Source organism: Vigna unguiculata, chromosome 8 (assembly GCF_004118075.2).
Source record: "Vigna unguiculata cultivar IT97K-499-35 chromosome 8, ASM411807v1, whole genome shotgun sequence".
In the NCBI taxonomy this organism is placed as follows: domain Eukaryota; kingdom Viridiplantae; phylum Streptophyta; class Magnoliopsida; order Fabales; family Fabaceae; genus Vigna; species Vigna unguiculata.
Window position 1 is genome coordinate 29,174,625 of NC_040286.1, and position 20,180 is coordinate 29,194,804.

The 20,180-nt window shown below is 26.5% G+C and overlaps 2 protein-coding genes across 8 annotated transcripts; both read left to right on the top strand.

Annotated features, from left to right (window-relative positions):
• Positions 1–4,884: 4,884 nt before the first annotated feature.
• On the top strand, positions 4,885–6,713 carry LOC114193775 (BAG family molecular chaperone regulator 4-like). 2 transcript variants are annotated; one of them, XM_028083707.1, is made up of 4 exons: positions 4,885–5,261; positions 5,745–5,989; positions 6,069–6,215; positions 6,312–6,713. In XM_028083707.1, exons 1-4 carry the CDS (start codon positions 5,069–5,071, stop codon positions 6,507–6,509), a joined length of 783 nt encoding a protein of 260 aa, XP_027939508.1. In that variant the 5' UTR covers positions 4,885–5,068; the 3' UTR covers positions 6,510–6,713. The 2 variants fall into 2 exon arrangements, with proteins under 2 accessions (XP_027939508.1, XP_027939507.1); XM_028083706.1 differs by having other exon boundaries at positions 4,902–5,261; positions 5,733–5,989.
• Positions 6,714–8,046: 1,333 nt separating this feature from the next.
• Positions 8,047–18,925, top strand: LOC114195522 (basic leucine zipper 34-like). 6 transcript variants are annotated; one of them, XM_028086022.1, is made up of 9 exons: positions 8,047–8,211; positions 8,349–8,434; positions 10,425–10,489; positions 10,644–10,712; positions 12,686–12,754; positions 17,118–17,376; positions 17,651–17,741; positions 18,286–18,412; positions 18,527–18,925. In XM_028086022.1, exons 6-9 carry the CDS (start codon positions 17,132–17,134, stop codon positions 18,646–18,648), a joined length of 585 nt encoding a protein of 194 aa, XP_027941823.1. In that variant the 5' UTR covers positions 8,047–8,211; positions 8,349–8,434; positions 10,425–10,489; positions 10,644–10,712; positions 12,686–12,754; positions 17,118–17,131; the 3' UTR covers positions 18,649–18,925. The 6 variants fall into 6 exon arrangements, with proteins under 6 accessions (XP_027941823.1, XP_027941825.1, XP_027941821.1 ...); XM_028086024.1 differs by having other exon boundaries at positions 8,053–8,211; positions 8,366–8,434; XM_028086020.1 differs by lacking the exon at positions 10,425–10,489 and having other exon boundaries at positions 8,053–8,211.
• The last annotated feature ends 1,255 nt before the right edge of the window (positions 18,926–20,180 follow it).

Sequence of the window (20,180 nt, forward strand, 5' to 3'; positions counted from 1 at the left end):
TTAATTTTTATGTGGAATTGAAATCAATTTCTATTCTAAATTTTGAATATTTTCATCCTCAAAATTTATTAATTAATGCATTGTATATGTTTTAGGTTATATTAACATGTAACAACAATATTTTATCGTAACAGCAAATTTAATGACTAAATTCATCCATTAATAAAATTTGAAGTTAAAAATGATTAAAATTTTAAAAGAGAAACGAAATCCAATTTCAAAAAATTAATTAAAGAACTAAAAAATATTTAACATTTTAAAATTTAAACAGAACATATATTTATTAATTAATATTATATGATTTTAACTTCACTAGTAACATTATTCTACACATATTATATATATATTATATATATATATATATATATATATATATATATATATATTAATGGATATGTTTCTACCAATTAATTGTAAAATAACTTTTTTATATTAACATTAGTATTATATACAATTAAATGTAGTGTAAATATTTAAATTATATAACGATATAAAAGAAACATAAAACAACTTAATAAGTTAAGAAACATATGAAATTACAAGAAATAAAATACAATTTTTTTATTCTATGTTCTTATACATAATCAATTATTGGTTACACCTTTTGTTATTTATAATTTTATTTTTCATATGTAGAATATATATAATTTGTAGAATACTATCTTATGAACAAGATATCTAATATTAATTCGACAAAATGTATTATTTTTTATTTTTAAAGGATTAAATGTGGTTTTAGTCCTTTATTTTTTGCGAAATTGGATTTCGTCATTAATTTTAATCATTTTTATCCTCAAACTTTATTAATGGTGAATTTAATCCTCCTAACCAGATGCAGATGACACTACATATGTGTTAATGTTCCAAACGATTGTTACTTAACACCACGTGCTAACAGCATAGACACACACATGTAGTGACAGATCTTGACTAATAATCTTAAGGGAGCTAAAATAATACATTAAAAATTTATTGAAGTTGTATTTGACTCGGATCATATTTTAAATAAATTCTTCTAATTTCATCTCTTTTACTTATTTGATATTCACATATTTTACGACATTTTACTATATCACGTCCCAAAGAATAAATATCAAACTCCTCACCTATAATTCTTTTACCTGGTAAGAAATGACTCATCTAATCGAACAATGGATTATGTGTATCATGTTTCAGAATATGTAAAGAAGATGAATTTGCCTTGTTTTCATCTTCACGGGTAACTTTCCTTTAATCACTTGTAAAAAATGAATATATTATTTTATTCTTCATCGACATACCTACTTTATCATAATCTAATCGAACTTTCAGAAACGTAATAAAAGAAAACTTTATGATAATCAAGTCAGAATTATAAATTGCTTATGAAAAATACATAGTACATTTCTATATTAATTAAAAATAATATACAAAAGCTCATAACATAAATAAATTATGTTAGTTATGAAACTAATATTTCACAAGAAGGATAAAGTTACATTTTTTTCTTTAAAAATGAAAAAGAACATATGAAAAATAAGAGTAAAAATAGTAAGTTTGTGTCTAACTTTTTTTTTTCTTACAAAAAAAAAGTGAAAGTGACATATGAATACAATATGTGAAAACTCAAAAGACAATAAAAAAAACCTTAATAAATATTTTTATTCTATAATATATTTGATTTTATGTATTATTATTAAATGTTGTACTTTATAAAAGAAATAAAAAAGTACCTAATTTAATTTTCATCAATTTCTGATATATTCTACACATAATTTGAAATTTTAAAATAATCTTTAAAAATTTCGAATATATAAATTTGAAAATTTTCAAAAAAAATTGGGGACCATGGACCCTTTCTTACCTTAAAAGGTCAATCCCTGCACAAATGTGAACACGTGACAATTCTGTTTGTCACATCAATCAATCTTTAACGTCCTTATATCATAAGAACTAAATCTATTCACTAATAAAGTTTGAGATGAAAATAATTCAAAGTTTGGAAAAAAATTCAACTTTACATGAAAACTAATAAATTAATAACAAGTTGAACCCTATTTATATTTTAATGTTATCTTTAAATTTTTATTAACTTGAAAGTATTAAGAGTCCCTTTTGGATAAATTCTTGACAAGGATACAACAGTTGGATTCTTGAGAATCTCAACTTGATTATAGATTCTAAAAAGAGTATAACTATATTATTATATTGATACTCTATTTTCCTTAATAATAACATTATATATATTATAAAAAAAATTGAAAAGGTTTTAAAGGGAGTCTTCTTTTAAAGAAAAGAAGTGGTTTACATAAACCCAATTCATTTTCAATTCTCAATCTCCTTCCATCTTAGTAAATTGACCTCCTGCATTTCTCCTCTTGAAGATCCAAAACCATAGAAACAATCAGTGCCAAGGATTCCACCATACAAGTCAATCAATTTCACATTAGGGTAAGTTCAAACTTTTCTCTTCTGATAGAGAATCTCTAATTTTTCTGGTGTATGCAACTTTCTCTGGCTGCATATGATTTTTTATTTTTCTAGATGCATCTTCATCTAGCCATGGTTCTTACACCATTATCAATCGTTGATTTGATTTTAGTCTTTGGGCTATGAATATAGGACTATTGTAAGTGGAGACATTGTGTAAGAGGGTAGAACAATGATAAGAGTCTTTCTTAAGAAAAGGGAAACTGATAATTTAAATTATTTTAAAATGATAATTTATAACTGCTTAACCTTTAAATTATTGTTGTTAAATTGGATTTGATGCAATTTTTGAGATTTTTTTAGTATTGTGTTGTGTTTTGAGTGGGTATATTTTTTATGGATGATGAATTGTAGAGTGATGAATGGTATGAATTGGGTCTGAATGGGAATTATATTGATGAGTACTAAAAGAAAATGATTCTTGGAGAAAGGGAGTGTGTGAATTATGTAGTATAGAATAAGAGAAATTAAGATGATGAGAAAACTTATATGTTAATCTGTCATGGATTCTTGTATTTGTTTTGAACAAATGTGATGTTGACATTGTTGAAAAATAATAATTTAGAGAGGTTGATATTATTGTAAATAATATTGTTGAAAAGTTGAGTATGATATTATGGTAGAGAGAAAAATTCAATTGTTTAGAAGTAAACTTTTTTCTGTTGTGTCCACGGTTGAACGACTCTAAACATTGTTAGGCAGCAAGGGAGGCATTAAGCCGCTGGTCTGGAGTTATAGAAAAACTTTAAATTTTTGTTTGAATTTTTTAAGTCCTCTCTGGCTTAGAAATGAAAAGTTTGGTTCTCAATGGCTATTCCCAAGAGAAAAATACCATTATTTAGGATGTAAAAGTGTATTGAAAGGGGATTCCGAGAATGAGACTATTCTGACTCTACTGGTATGTAACTCACATAGAGTATGAGTATGATATCTTGGTGGTGAGAGTCGAAGGAGGCTTCATGTGACAAACAATATGATATGAAAGACGATCATATTTAGGGAACTAGTGATGTTAATCTTGTCATGACTTGTTAAATTAGATTTTGTTTCATCTTAATCCCTCTCTGATGATGGCCTCATAGATAGAGATAATGAGTGAGATAGTGAGTAAGTATGACAGGTGCAAAGTCTCATAAGTTTGTTTGATACACTAATCTTCCAGAAGTAATGTGTGTGAGTATAGTTGTGATAGGAGTTGGATGTGGTAGTGCTTTGTAATGATAAGTGAGACTTTAGTAGTAATTTCTGTAAAAAGTCTAATAGTAATTTATTGAGTTTGTTTTTGTGGGTTGTCACTATAAAAGATTTATTTAATACTCTTGTATGTTGTTTTGTCCTATCCAATTAGTTTTTCCTCTCCTTTTAAATGCATTGACTTACCTTTTTTTTTTTTTCTTTCCTTGTATTGCTTATTTTGTTGTTTTTTTATGTGATGATCTATACAAATATGTGAGCAAAGGTAGTAAGAGATGAGGTCAGTAGCTCAGGAGTAGGAGTCCATCATTAGTTATCTCTGATAATTTTAAATAGTTATTAATTCAATAGAGGAAGTCTTAGCCTTTGTTTTGAAAAACTATATCAAATATACTTCTCATATTTTAAAGTACTTTAGGATGTTTAAGAAAATCATTTTGAAATACAATATTAAAGGATTGTAATAGGCTTTAAACTTATTATATATATATAATATATATATATATATATATATATATATATATATATATATATATATATATATATAATCTCTAGTATTGATGTTATTAAATAATGACTTAAAGTTTTTGAGATCAAATGTTTGAGTGTCAAAAAAGTACTATCCGGTAAGAAAAGAATTCATAAATATTAATATATTAAAGAAACTGTGTGAATAAATGCATCTTTCTTTCTAGTTCAATCCAGTGTAATTTTATCTTTATTACATAACTTATTTGTCAAACATTTTTTACTATTCTTTCTATCACTCTTTTTGATTATAGTTATCATGAGAACTTAGTGGGAATGTGTCATAAGAATGACAGTTAAAATAAAAAATGTTGGGTGACGTTAATGCCTCTACGAGTACATCTCTGAATATGCATGATGTGGTTCCATAGTTTGGTTCTACCCGCAGAGGCAAATTGGCGTGTAGCAATAATGTTCCCACAGTGGTTGAATTTAACATAACACTGCTCTTAAACAGGCTTAGTAAAAAAAGTTTGACATGTTATCGTACTAAAACTTATTACAGTTTCATAAGTGTCGAGTTGGAAGCATGTCTTGTTCATTCAATGTCTCTGTCAGGTCCTTTGTGAACACCCCAAAGCCATGATTCAACGAGAAAAAAGGGTAATGATTCTAATTACATACGTTGAAATGATTCTTGCATGTGTTATACTAAGCTATGTACGGTATAGTTTTGTACCAACTCTACTTTCTTTTTCTGTGTGTTGTAACTGAGCAAGTGTTGTCTTTGCAAAAGACAGTTGAGGGGTCCCTTTCCGAAACCACTTTTGTTTGCTTACTCCAATGACTTCTTTCGTTCTTCTGATTCTTCTCTTGCTTCTCTCAGTTAGCTCCACCTTCTTCTCTCTTTATCATCCTCTATTGCTATATTTTACCAATGAAAACATCATCTTCAAAAGGTGAAGCTAATGATGGTGTTAAGGGAAACATAGATTGGGAGCTCAGACCTGGTGGCATGCTTGTTCAGAAGAGAAAATCCCTTGACTCCTCTTCTAGTCCCATGATCAAAATCAAGGTCTCTCATGGTTCCTATCACCATGAGCTCACTGTTCCTGCACAATCCACTTTTGGTAAGCATAGCATAGGATTGTTTGCATTTTCGGGGAGTTATTACCTATCTTTTCCTAATTTACACACCTTGGATCCTGGTGTCAAAAGGGTAACGTTTGTTGCAATTTATAATGTATAACCTGTTTTGAAATCATCCAAAAGATCACTTTTTTATACATGGGTTTTATTTTATTATCTCAGTACCAAGTGGCGAAATTTCTCTTATGATCGATTAGGAGATGTTGGAATCAGTACTTCAGGTCCTGACAATGTTAACTCATCAATCCCCTTCTTCCCTTTTACGTTTAATCTTTGTTTGACACTGACCTTGCTGAAAGCATACGTTTTGGACAGAGTAACTGTCATTATCATAGTATTGTTGCACTGTTTGAAAAAGGTTGTTAGAATTCAGAACAGGCATGTTGTGAGAATTATAGGTATGTTAGATTCTGAAATTGTTGAGTGAGTATTCTGTTCTGGTTCAATGGAAGGACATTTAAAAGGGGTGCTTGCAACGGAGACTGGTCTTGAGCCAAAGGAGCAAAGGTTACTAGTTAGAGGGAAAGAGAAGGAGGATGAGGAATGGTTGCATATGGTGGGGGTGAAAGACATGTCTAAGGTTGTCTTGCTTGAGGATCCAGCCAGCAAGGAGAAGAAGCTTGAGGAGATGCAGAAGAGTGAAGATACTTTGAAGGCATGGGAAGCCATCTCCACTGTCAGAACAGAAGTTGACAAGCTACATAAAAAGGTGCTATTCCTTGTCGTGAAAACAGAAAAACTTCATTGGAATTTTGAAAATAATGGCAGCAATGTTTGATGGTTTTTAGGTGGTTGCTTTGGAGACAACTGTTTCTGATGGTACAAAGGTTGAAGACAAAGAGTTTGCAATCTTGACAGAACTACTAATGGTTCAATTGCTTAAATTGGATTCCATTGCTGCAGATGGAGAAGCCAAGGCACAAAGAAGATTTGAGGTTAGTAACAACTAAGAAACTTAATTTTTATATGTTGTGCCCTCTGATACAAGAACTAGATTTAATGTGACACTTAAAGTGATTGTTTGAACACAGGTGCGTCGTGTACAGAGTTATGTGGACACAGTTGACAACCTGAAGGCAAGAAATTGTGGTGCATTTAGCAATGGTGGAAACATTAATGCAGTACCTGTAATTTGGGAGGCATTTGAATCGGGAGTTGGAAGCATGAAATCACCAACTCCATTTCCAGCAACTACTGTGATTACTAAAAACTGGGAGCACTTTGAATGAATGCAAAGTCCTTCTTCCACTGAGTTTGTTTATTTGTAGAAGAGGCTTCTATGAAAGAAACTTGGTTTGTGCAATGCCAAGATGTTTTCAGAAGTGAAGAGTGATGTCTGTTGTAGAAATTGATACCTGTACATGTTACTTTACTTCTCCATGTCAGAATAAACACATGATATCAGTATATTATTATTATTATTATACATCTAACGTAATATAATAATGATATAAATAATAAGAAAAAGTTGTATTTTCACAAAACTTATTTTTACACACTTTAATAAAGTAATGTTATTCTACTTAAATAGATAGATTGTCGAAGATTTAAAAAAAAAAAAAAACTTTTGTTAACTTATCATGTTTTAAATAATAATTCATTTGTCTACTATAGGTTTGAGTCTCTCTAAAATAAGAATCATTTTCTTTCTTTACCATTAATATGCTTCCTACTTCAGTAAGCATTTAATTTAACTTTTTATTCCTTTTAAATAGTATTAATTAGTTTAATTTGAATTTAAATTTTATTTAAACTTGATTACTAATATCTTTGGTTAGATAGATTAGTTTGAAGATTATTTTAATGTTAATTTACTCTTTTTTTTTTTTCTAAAGTTTGGATTTTCGAAATGCCAAATAATAAAGATAATTATTTTTATTTCTATACATTTTTCTTCGATTTATTTTCATCTAATATATTAAAAAATTATTATTATTATTAATGAATGCCCGTTATTAATAGTTATTTATTTCTATCCACAAATTTCAGTTAATAAAAAAGTAATTAGGTAAATGTGTTTTATATCCTTTCAAATTTTTAATACAATAAATACGATCTCTTGAAAAATTTCTTATACATCTTTTTAAAGTTAAAATATATCTTTTACTTAAGGATAGCATTCGAAAAATATGTGAATGATGATTTTATTAAATTAATTTTACAATTAAAAATAATTTTAATTAGACGTATAAAATTCTATCTTAAAAGCGTCATTGATAAGTTTTCAATATAACATTAATAAAAAAATTAAGTAGTATATTTGAATTTTAGAAGATCTTAAATATGTTCTTACACGTACGAAAATAATAAAACTTTTTAGAATATATTTAGTATTTTAAGAATATTACAGGGTCCAAAAAATGTATTTAATCTATAATGAAGGGTGCTTTTATTTTTATTATTATTATTATTAAAATCTTAATCTCAATATTAAAATAAACTAGAACTGTAATGTTCGCAATGTACATGTAAAATTTTTAACATATAAATTATATTATAATTCAAATTTATAATAAAAATTGAATATATAAATATAAATTAAATTTATGATTGATTTACTGTTATTTTAATGATTAATCCTTTTTAAAAATAAAAATATTTAGATTAGAAAATAAATTAAAATTAATAAATAAAAATTGACATAAGAGTTAGAAATAATTCATAAAAGTATTTATTGAAAATCATATTTTTTAAAATAATTTATTGATGAAAAACCCTTATAAAATATAAAATTATTTTTATTAGAAAGACTCAAAACCAACCACTCTTAAAGTTAAAAGGCACATTCTTCCTCAAAGCACTTTTCCTGAAAACCTCTGTCTGTTCTTCATTCTCCTCACTCAAATCTCGTTTTTTTTTCTTGATGAGAGATAGGGATTATGTTTGCAGCGAAGCCCTCTTCAATTCTAATCCAACAAATTTTTCATTCGAGTAAGTCAAAATTTCAATGTTCTTTGATGTCCAATCTGTTTTGGTAGTGTGTACAAATTTGATCGGATTGCATGTGCTCTTAGAGTCTTTAATTTTACTCTTTACTAATCAGAGGCTCTTTTGGCTCAATCTGACAGGTTTTCGATATTTGTAGGTTGAGGTAGAGTTTTCGTGTGTTTGAAGGAAGTTTGGGGCTTTTTGAGTTGTTGGATTGTTTTCTAAGGTAAGGAAAGTTAGATGCTTTAAAAGATGTGTTATAATTAAAGGAATTGAACATTTGTTATAGCTCTGAGTGAGTGTTGTATAGATTTGTTTTAGGTAAAATAATTAATTGATCTGTGGAGCATTGACGTGTATCTGAATTTGGATTGATGCAATTTTTTGAATGAGATTGTGGTTGAAATTTTGATTTATGAATGTTTGAACTGATGCATGAAGTGATTTCGCTTGTTTGATGTTGTTAAAGTATGAACCTGTTGGTAGAGGAATTTAGATAAAAGAAAAAGATGATATGTGTAATTTGAGATTTTGGCTGGAAAGTTATTTTATGGATTGATAAACATGACTTAATTGATTTCAAAGGGTATGTTTTGTACTGGTTTAATCTGTTTGAGTTTTCGAATATAAGAGAAAATGCTTATTGGAATCCATTGATCATGTTCACCAATCAAATGGTAAATGAAATATGAGTTTTTGATGTTGATGCGAAGCCCTTGATGAACCCTTTGATTGACTAGATTTGACATTTCTTGAGCTAAGAGTTTGATATATTAAGACTACTTAAATACACATTTGGTATCTCTATCTATTTTTGTTGTATTTGTTCAATTTGGTCATTTTTATTAAGGGTGATTAAGCAGTTAACGTGAGTGAATGTCACCTCTTAATTTTTTTAATTTTTAATTTTTAATTTTTAATTTTTTTAATTTTTTTAACTTTTAAATTTAAAAAAAAAATTCACATGTCAGGACACAATTCTGCCTGTCAATTTGTGATTGTGTTATTTTCTTTTATTCAATTTAGTGTCTATATTCATTATTTTTGTTCAATTCGATCTCTATAACGTTATTTCTATTCAATTTAGTCCCAATTTTGATTAAATTGGAACAATTTTGTTCTTTTCAAATTGAAACTAAATTTAATTATTTTATAAAAATTATATATTATTATTGAAATTGACATTTTTCTTAATTATTTTTTAAATTCAATTGTAAATTATTAAATTTAATTATAAATTAAATATAATTCTTAGCTTCAATTGTTAAATAAAATATAATTATTTAAAATATTATTATAATATAATTATTAAATGTTACTGTGTTTTTACATAATAAATTATTGCTTTACATTTTTTTTCTAAAGTTTGGATTTTCGAACTGCCAAATAATAAAGATAATTATTTTTATTTTTATACATTTTTCTTTGATTTATTTTCATTTAATATATTAAAACTTAATTATTATTATTAATGAATACCCCTTATTAATAGTTATTTATTTCTATCCACAAAATTCAGTTAATAAAAAAGTAATCAGGTAAATGTGTTTTATATCCTCTCAAATTTTTAAGATCTTTTGAAAAATTTCTTATACATCTTTTTAAAGTTAAATATATCTTTTACTTAAGGATAGCATACGAAAAGTATGTGAATAATGATTTTATTAAATTAATTTTACAATTAAAAACAATTTTAATTAGACGTATAAAATTTTATGTTGAAAACGTCATTGATAAGTTTTCAATATAACATTAATAAAAAATTAAGTAGTATATTTGAATTTTAGAAGATCTAACAAATATGTTCTTAGACGTACGAAAATAATACAACTTTTAGAATTTTAACATATAAATTATATTATAATTAAGATTTATAATAAAAATTAAATATATAAATATAAATTAAATTTATAAATGATTTACTGTTGTTTTAATCATTAATCCTTTTTAAAAATAAAAATATTTAATTTAGAAAATAAATAAAAATTGATATAAAAGTTAGAAATAATTCATAAAAGTATTTATTGAAAATTATATTTTTTGAAATATTTTATTGATGCAAAACCCTTATAAAATATAAAATTGTTTTTATTAGAAAGACTCAAAACCAACCACTCTTAAAGTTAAAAGGCACATTCTTCCTCAAAGCACCTTCCCTGGAAACCTCAGTTTGTTCTTCATTCTCCTCACTCAAATCTCGTTGTTTTTTCTTGAAGAGAGATAGGGATTACGTTTGCCGCGAAGTCCTCTTCAATTCTAATCCAACAAATTTTTAATTTGAGTAAGTCGAAATTTCAACATTCTTTGATGTCCAATCTGTTTTGGTACTGTGTGCAAGTTTGATCGGGTTGCATGTGCTCCTAGAGTCTTTAATTTTACTCTTTGCTAATCAAAGGCACTTTTGGCTCAATCTGATGGATTTTCAATATCTGTAGGTTGAGGTAGAGTGTTCGTGTGTTCTAAGGCAGTTTGGGGCTTTTCGAGTTGTTGGATTGTTTTCTAAGGTAAGGAAAGTTAGATGCTTTAAAAGATGTGTTATAATTAAAGGAATTGAACATTTGTTATAACTCTGATGAGTGTTGTATAGATATATTTTCGGTGAAATAATTGATCTGTGGAGCATTGACGTGTATCTGAATTTGGATAGATGCAATTTGTTGAATGGGATTGTGGTTGAAATTCTGATTTATGAATGTTTAAACTGATGCATGAAGTGATTTCGTTTGTTTGATGTTGTTAAAGTATGAACTTGTTGGTTGAGTAATTTAGGTAAAAGAAAAAGATGATATGTGTAATTTGAGATTTTGGCTGGAAAGTTATTTTATGGATTTGTAAACATGACTTAATTGATTTTAAAGGGTATGTTTTGTATTGGTATAATCTGTTTGAGTTCTCGAATGTAAGAGAAAATGCTTATTGAGATTCATTGATCATGTTCACCAATCAAATGGTAAATGAAATCTGAGTTTTTGATGTTGTTGATGTGAAACCATTGATGAACCCTTTGATTGATTAGATTTGGCACTTCTTGGGCTAAGAGGTTGATATATTAAGACTTAAATACACATTTAGATTTAGACTTTATTTTCGTTGATTTTGTTCAATTGGTCCTTTTTATTAAGGGTGATTAAGTAGTTAATGTGAGTGAATAGTGCATGTCATGAGTCACCTTTTGATTTTTTTAATTTTTAATTTTTAATTTTATAATTGTTTATATTTTATAATTTTTTTAATTTTTAAATTTAAAAAAAAAATTCCACATGGCAGAACACAATTCTGTCACATGTCAATTTGTAATTGTGTTAAATAAAATATAATTATTTAAAATATTATTATAATATAATTATTAAATGTTACTGTGTTTTTGCATTGTAAATGATTGCTTGACTTTTTTTTTTCTAAAGTTTGGATTTTCGAACTGCCAAATAATAAAGATAATTATTTTATTTCTATAATTTTTTTATTTATTTCATTTAATATATTAAAACTTAATTATGATTAATAATGAATGCTGGTTATTAATAGTTATTTATTTCTATCCACAAAATTCAGTTAATAAAAAAAGTAATCAGGTAAATGTGTTTTATATCCTCTCAAATTTTTAAGATCTTTTGAAAAATTTCTTATACATCTTTTTAAAGTTAAATATATCTTTTACTTAAGGATAGCATACGAAAAGTGTGAATAATGATTTTATTAAATTAATTTTACAATTAAAAATAATTTTAATTAGACGTATAAAATTCTATCCTGGAAGTGTCGTTGATAAGTTTTCAATATAACATTAATAAAAAAAATTAAGTAGTATATTTGAATTTTAGAAGATCTAACAAATATGTTCTATGTACGAAAATAATACAATTTTTTAGAATTTGAACATATAAATTATATTATAATTAATATTTATAATAAAAATTGAATATATAAATATAAATTAAATTTATGATTGATTTACTGTTATTTTAATCATTAATCCTTTTAAAAAATAGAAATATTTAATTTAGAAAATAAAAAAAATTAATAAAAAATTGATATAAGAGTTAGAAATAATTATTAAAAATATTTATTGAAAATCATATTTTTTAAAATATTTTATTGATGCAAAACCTTTATAAAATATAAAATTGTTTTTATTAAAAAGACTCAAAACCAACCACTCTTAAAGTTAAAAGGCATATTCTTCCTCAAAACACCTTCTCTGAAAATCTTAGTTTGTTCTTCATTCTCTTCACTCAAATCTCGTTGTTTTTTTCTTGATGAGAGATAGGGATTATGTTTGCCGCTATGCCCTCTTCAATCTAATCCAACATATTTTTCATTTGAGTAAGTCAAAATTTTAACGTTCTTTGATGTCCAATCTGTTTTGGTAGTGTGTGCAAGTTTGATTGGGTTGCATGTGCTCCTAGAGTCTTTAGTTTTACTCTTTGCTAATCAGAGGCTCTTTTGGCTCAATCTGACGGGTTTTCGATATTTGTAGGTTGAGGTAGAGTGTTCGTGTGTTCGAAGGCAATTTGGGGCTTTTCGAGTTGTTGGATTGTTTTCTAAGGTAAGGGAAGTTAGATGCTTTAAAATATGTGTTATAATTGAAGGAATTAAACATTTATAGCTCTAATGAGTGTTGTATAGATATGTTTTCGGTGAAATAATTAATTGATCTGTGGAGCATTGACGTGTATCTGAATTTGAATTGATGTAATTTGTTGAATGAGATTGTGGTTGAAATTCTGATTTATGAATGTTTGAACTGATGCATGAAGTGATTTCGTTTGTTTGATGTTGTTAAAGTATGAACTTGTTCGTTGAGGAATTTAGATAAAAGAAAAAGATGATATGTGTAATTTGAGATTTTGGTTGGGAAGTTATTTTATGAATTGGTAAACATGACTTAATTGATTTCAAAGGGTATGTTTTGTACTGGTATAATCTGTTTGAGTTCTAGAATGTAAGAGAAAATGCTTATTGAGATCCATATATCATGTTCACCAATCAAATGGTAAATGAAATATGAGTTTTTGATGTTGTTGATCTGAAGCCCTTGATGAACCTTTTGATTGACTAGATTTGGCACTTCTTCAGCTAAGAGTTTGATATATTAAGACTTAAATACACATTTGGTCTCTATTTTCGTTGAGTTTTTTTTTATTAAGGGTGATTAAGTAGTTAATGTGAGTGAATAGTGCACGTCACATGTCACCTTTTGATTTTTTTAATTTTTAATTTTTAATTTTTAATTTTTTAAAATTTAAAATTTTAAAAAAATTATCCACATGTGAGGACATAATTATGCCACATGTCAACTTGTGGTTGTGTTATTTTCTTTTATTTAATTTAGTCTTTTTATTCATTAACTTTGTTCAATTCGATCTCTATATCGTTATTTATATTTAATCTAGTCCCAATTTTGGTTAAATTGGAACAATTTTGTCCTTTTCAAATTGAGACTAAATTTACTTATTTTATAAATATTATACAATTTTCTTAATTATTTTATAAATTCAATTATAAATTATTAAATTTAATTATAAATTGAATATAATTCTTAGATTCAATTGTTAAATAATATATAATTATTTAAAAGATTAGTATAATATAATTATTGAATGTTATTGTGTTTTGCATAATAAATGATTGTTTGACATGTTTTGAATTGAATGATATTATTGACATGTTGATGTGACAACTAAATTATAGATGTGAGTTATAGATTTTTTTTGTGTATGGAGTTTTGAATATAATCTAGAATAGTGAGTAAATTTTTATATCTTTCCTTATGATAGTTTATAAAATTGATATATGAGTTTAAACAACTATACTATAAGTTAAGGGAACAAGATTGTTTGAAATGAGTAAAGAATTATGCTTGGGGAAATTATGATTAATTTATGGTTTTAATTAAATGAGTTATGTCATATCACAATGCTTATTGGAATTGATGCAATTTGTATCTTATATGAAAATGATTGTAGATTTATGAGAATTGTATGAATTTGACATCATACATATAGGGTGATGTGTGAACTTGTTTGCGTAGTCGATTAAGTACTAAAATCTATGTTATGATAAAGATCTTCTAACATCAATGATGGTCTTAAGTTACAAAGACTAATATTTCATGTGATGAGAAGTTGAGGAAGAATTCTCACACATTGTGATTAGGGATGGCAATGTAGGCTTGGCCGGACGGGTCGGTTTGCAGGCATGACACTAACCTGACACCTGAAAAAAAAAATTAAAAAAAAAAACAAAAAAAAAACTATGAACTAACATATAACATGTCTTTAACGTTGTTGGTACAACACTAACATAAATGACATAATTGCATAAGATATTTAAACAAAATTAAAACTTAATTGTGATTAAAAAAAATTTGAAAGACATACTTAGGACTAATTTTACGAAAATTAGGAGCACACGATTAATTAAACCTAAATATTAATTTCTATTTTAGGATAGTTTAGTAAAATAAATTACTTTTGCTACTTTATTAGTATGCATGTTACAGTTCATATTTTATATATATTTCATGACAAAATTTATGTTAATTGCAATTGATATTAATATTAAGTACATAATTGTAATCATTTTCATATTACACTTTGATTTTGTGTCCACCCTAGGTTAATATAAAATGTAATAAAAGTTTTTGTGAAATATAAGGTATTTATTATAATATACGTTACAATAAGAATGATTTTTATTTTATGTCTAAAATTTCAAACTTTTTATGTCTTTTAATAATTTGAGGACGTTTATGCGGGTGATGTAAATTTATGTCAAGAATTTTGTCTGTAAATTCACATTGGACCTTATAGTACCTAATACAAGTTTACGCTAACTTTATAGCAGTTAATGTAAATATTTTGCATTTTTTTAAATAAGTGGTTTTGACTTTAAAGCTAAACATGAAATATAAAAAAAAATAACAATTGCAATGACTTTAAGCACAAACGACAATAATAGGCAAAAAGATAATCATAATTGAGACATTTATGCATTTTAGTTATTAAGATTCCAAAAACAACCATGGAGATATAGAACATATACCTCAATGACACACTTGACCAACAAAAACTTAAACGTAATCGGAACAATCACCATGAGAAACTCATCAGTAACAAAAGGAGACATTATTTAGTTTCCAAAAAAATAATTAGGAATTCAATGTATACAAAGTAAAGGTTTAGACAACTAACCGCTCCCCAAGAGAAAATCGCGCATAAAAGATAAAGAAATGAGCTATTTTGGTCACCAATGGAGCCTTCACCAAACTCATGGTCGTCAAAGAAAAGAGAAGTTTTGCGCTTAGGTCTTCCGGGGAGAAGATATGAGAAATAAAAGGTTATCGCATCTCTAATCATACCCTTTGTGGTTAGATGTATTAAACTTTTTACGCTTGATCCTTTGTAGTCAAATTTGACCCTTTGTAGTAAAACATAAAAAGTCTCACTTACATCTGAACACAAGGATTACGGCGTAAATTTATATCTAATCACAAAGGGTATGATATAAATGAGATTTTTCACATCTAACCAAAGGATCATATGTAAAAATATTTCTCTTATTAACAAAAATATCATTACATTTTTTAACGTTTGATCCTCTGGAATCAAATGTAATTAATCCATTTTCCATTAATGTGACAATATCATCGACTAAAAAAATCTTTAATGAAAAAGGATTACATATAAAATTTATACATATGATAACAAAAGTTAATTCGAACATACACGTATATAACATAGATATAAGTTGAATTAATTTACCATCCTTACCTAATAATTACAAATGAAGGATCGAAAACTCTATAAAATTTTCAAGATAAGCATAATACACTAATTACCGCAAGGCATCTCTCTTGTTGAGAGGGTATTAAAGGTCAGGTTGGGAGTTCGATACCCACTGACAACAACCCACCTGCGAATATCAAACTAATGTGTAAATATAAATTAAAATTTACGCACCTGCGAATATCAAACTAATGTGTAAATATAAATTAAAATTTACGCAAGTTTTGATTAACACACCAGGTTTCCATTTTGTTTAAAAGTTAATACCATTTTTGTTATAATTACACGTCTTTATTAGTTGTAGTTTACAGATGAATAAAAGAACGATACTAATCAAGAACCAAATGCAAAACATACATTTATCATCTTAATTTCTGAAGATCCAAATTAGTACAAAAAATGAATGTTAGACACTGTAGTGTGGTGAAATACATCTTCATCGCATAATTCTTCAATGAATTAGGAAATACTCTTAGCTTGCCATAAATTTTCTTAATAGATGTGTAGTGGTCAATCAATAGTCATAGATGGTAAATGATCTATTCATATTTGATTAAAAAATACACATTCATTTCTTCCCAAAAATGTTTTTCCTGTTTTAATTAATAATTGCTTGAGATAAGTAAGTTATTACCTAGTTCATGTGACAACAATACAATCCTTACAAAGATTACATGAATTTGCAAAAACTATCCTAATCCAACAACTAAACATACCATGTTCTTCCCACGTATTTAAGGAACAAAGCTTCTTTCCAGAAGGTATATTTGGTAAATATACGTGTATCTTCTTTGTGTTGAAAAAGATATATCAAAAGCATTCATTTTACCAGATCATTAAATCCTATATACACAAGTTTGATGTTTTGTCATTAACATTTTTCACTCTATTCCTTTTACATGCATGTGGTTTTCCTCTTTACCCTCTATCAATTTGTCATATCATTAATGCAACATAAAATATATTCTGTCCATACAAAAATAATAATAAAATGCTATCAAGTTACCATGCGCGTTTTCTACTTTCTCTAATATCATGATGTGAATATTTATGATATATTTTCTGCTTAAATTTCATGCAAACTAATTACTCATTAATCCTGCTTAACTCCTTGTTTTGCAGAGAGACAGGGGAAAATGGAAGAAGTTAAGATTACAGGGAACCTAATAGAAGAAAAAATATGGTCAAAGATACCCATTTTGGTTAAGCCTGTTCCTCTAAGACCTCAACCATGGAGAAAACCCTCCAAGCCACTCCAAAAGCTTCCAACCATTCCAGAAAATGATCAAATTCTTACAGAGGGAAACCTTAATGGAGACCACAACAATTTCAATGAACTCCAACCAAACATTGAGCAAGAAATGAGAAATAAGTTTAAAAGGTATGTATATGTTGTTTCAAGTTTGGATTCTCTACTGATTTTTTCTCTGTTGTTCATCTGTTGTATTTTTAAAATACACTGATGGTCATTAATTTTTTACATGCTTGCATTATATATAATGATGAAATAGTTATGTATAATTAAAGAAAAAAATCATTAAACCTTTGTGATTTCAATACTCTTATGGAAAAATGTTTTTTGTGTAGTTAATAATGATATGAAAATATATATACGTTTGTGGTTTTGTATAATTTTTTTTTTTTATGGTGATTAGAATCGTCTCAAACAGATATGCTGCACGAAGATCGAGATTGAAGAAACTTGCATACGTTGAGGAGTTGGAAAACGAATTGAAATCATGCGAGGTGATTCACCAAACGATCAATTTTATATTTTTACTCTCTGTTCATGCATAAACAATCCATGTTTATTTGCGTAGTTTTGGGATATAAAATGATTTTACTTTCCTTAAAACGAATATCTCACCAAGAACAAATATCGCTAATGAAAAATTAGGACACTGAATTTTCATAATATCTGTGGTACTCTACCAAACGAAATTCTAAAAACCCTTTTGAGAATAGGCATCGTAGAATATCAATTTTCGAGTAGTTTGTAAAAAAAAATTAATTTTCTTTTTTTTTTAGTTATAAAAATGTCATGTTATTTCTCATTTTTAAAAATTTACATTGAAAGTAATAAAAACTATACACCTTTACTTTTTCAGTATAAATGTTTGAAATCAAAATAAAAGTGAAAATTTTGAAGTTGTGAAAAAATGTAATATTATAGTGTTATGAGTGTGAGTTGTTCCATGTTGAAAGACAAGAATGTTAGATTATATGAAACTGTGTTTTGATGATAAAGTTGTAGATTTTGTGATTTGAATATGAAAAAAATTGGTTGCAGAGGAAGAGAGAAGTTCTCCATGGAGAAATTGCAGAGCAACGAAAGAAGCATCTGTCGTTGGAAATTGAGAACCATACATTGAAATTTCATCTGGCTGCTCGTGAAAAGCAAAGAATTCTTCAAGAAGGTAACAATGTCATAAACATATTAGAACCATAATAGAATCTAAAATTTATATTACTGGAACATTATTTTTGTATTTGTAACAACATTTGTAAGAGTTGAATTGTTTTTTTGATAGTTGAGATTGAAAAGAACAGAGCAGAAGTTGGTAGAATGATGGAAGTGCAAAGGAGAATGGTTAATTTGAGATCGTTGCAGCTTATGACCAATTCCAACTTTAACCCTTCAGCCTTCATCTGATTCAATCGCGGAAACTCAGATTACTGCAGAATGTCTTTTCTTAATCTGTTTTAGAAATTGGAACAGTTACTGTTTTTTTAAAAAGATTATCTTTTGATTAACGACTTTTGGAGTCCTTTGTTACTAAATTATTATTATTATTACTATTTTTATTTGATAGACATGATGGAAATGTAATGCTTTCTTCTTTGGTGGATAGTGAGATACTTGAACTTGTCCAAAAGAAAGAAAGCCTAAATAAAAGCCATTTATTTTGGCCCAACAAAGTTTGCATGGCACGTTTAGGCCCTGGTATTTCTTTCTTAGATTAAGAAAGTTTTTTTATATAGTGATACACGAAAATTATTATTCTTTTTTGACTGTGTGTTGGGATTATTGATAAAAAAAATAAAAAAAATTATTTATTTTGATATTTGATAATAAGGTGATATAATAAATATATCAACTCAATCATTCTTCATAGAAGATAATATAAAAGTTGCAATACTAATGAAAGACATGAATAAAATTGGTAATGAAAGTGGTGATATGGAGTAGAATAAGAAAGGAAAAGAACACTTCCCCTTAAATAGGTTTCCAAAATATAAGCGAATTTGTTCAAAGAAGTTCTACAAGATAAAGGTAAATATAATTTAATCACTAGCGGACCTACGTAATGAAAAAGGAGCCATGACCTCTCTAATTTGTTTATACTTATATAATTTACTATTTAATTTTAAATATATTTTTAAAAAATTAATATTTTAAATATATTTATATATTTAATATTCTAAAAAATTTATATATCAATAGATAAGAAAAAGTTTTTATTTATTGTCCATATTTAATTTTTTAATTTGACTTTTGAATATTTTTAAATAAAAGTAATTATTTTCTTAATATTATTTTTTAAGTGATCATTGTTAAATTTACCATCTTTTTATTTAATTATTTTTTAAAATTATTTGTTATAAATAAAAATTAATTATAGTAAAATTATAAAAAATATTTATATTTAATTTTATAATTATAATAATAATAATAATTTTATTATGTTTTATTATGAGAAAAAATAAATATAATATTTTTACTAGTTTATATAAAATATTTGAGATTACGCTTTTAGTTTTTATTTTAGTTCAAAATATCAAGTTGGTCATTTAATTTCTTTTTAGTTTCGATTTAGTCTTGATTTTTGAAAAAATAATGCAATTTGGTCTCTTTTTTTGTTAAATATTTTGAATTGGATCAAGGTTTTTCCATAAAAATTGAAGTTGTGAGTTAAGATAATTCTAGTGTCAATTTTGATGAAATTTGTTTGCTTTGCTTCAAGAAACTTAACAAAAATGGCCAAATTGTATCAAATTTTAAAAAATGGGGACTAATTTGAGACTAAAAAAACTAGAGGACCAGATATTTTTGGACAAAAAAATGAATCAAAAGAGTAGTTTAACCAAAATTTTGGTACCTCCAAAGATTGGTTGAAGATCCACCACTGAATTATTATATTTTTTTCATCCTCAAACTATTTTCAAAAATTTTGTATGTCCTTG

Bases quoted from the DNA above. Each gene is read 5' to 3' on its own strand.
- LOC114195522 (XM_028086022.1), top strand. From the start codon at position 17,132: ATGGAAGAAGTTAAGATTACAGGGAACCTAATAGAAGAAAAAATATGG. The intron at 17,377-17,650 runs GTATGTATATGT...TATGGTGATTAG, and splicing joins ATGAGAAATAAGTTTAAAAG to AATCGTCTCAAACAGATATG. The intron at 17,742-18,285 runs GTGATTCACCAA...AATTGGTTGCAG, and splicing joins ACGAATTGAAATCATGCGAG to AGGAAGAGAGAAGTTCTCCA.
- LOC114193775 (XM_028083706.1), top strand. From the start codon at position 5,069: ATGAAAACATCATCTTCAAAAGGTGAAGCTAATGATGGTGTTAAGGGA. The intron at 5,262-5,732 runs GTAAGCATAGCA...GTTCAATGGAAG, and splicing joins TCCTGCACAATCCACTTTTG to GACATTTAAAAGGGGTGCTT. The intron at 6,216-6,311 runs GTTAGTAACAAC...GTTTGAACACAG, and splicing joins AGGCACAAAGAAGATTTGAG to GTGCGTCGTGTACAGAGTTA.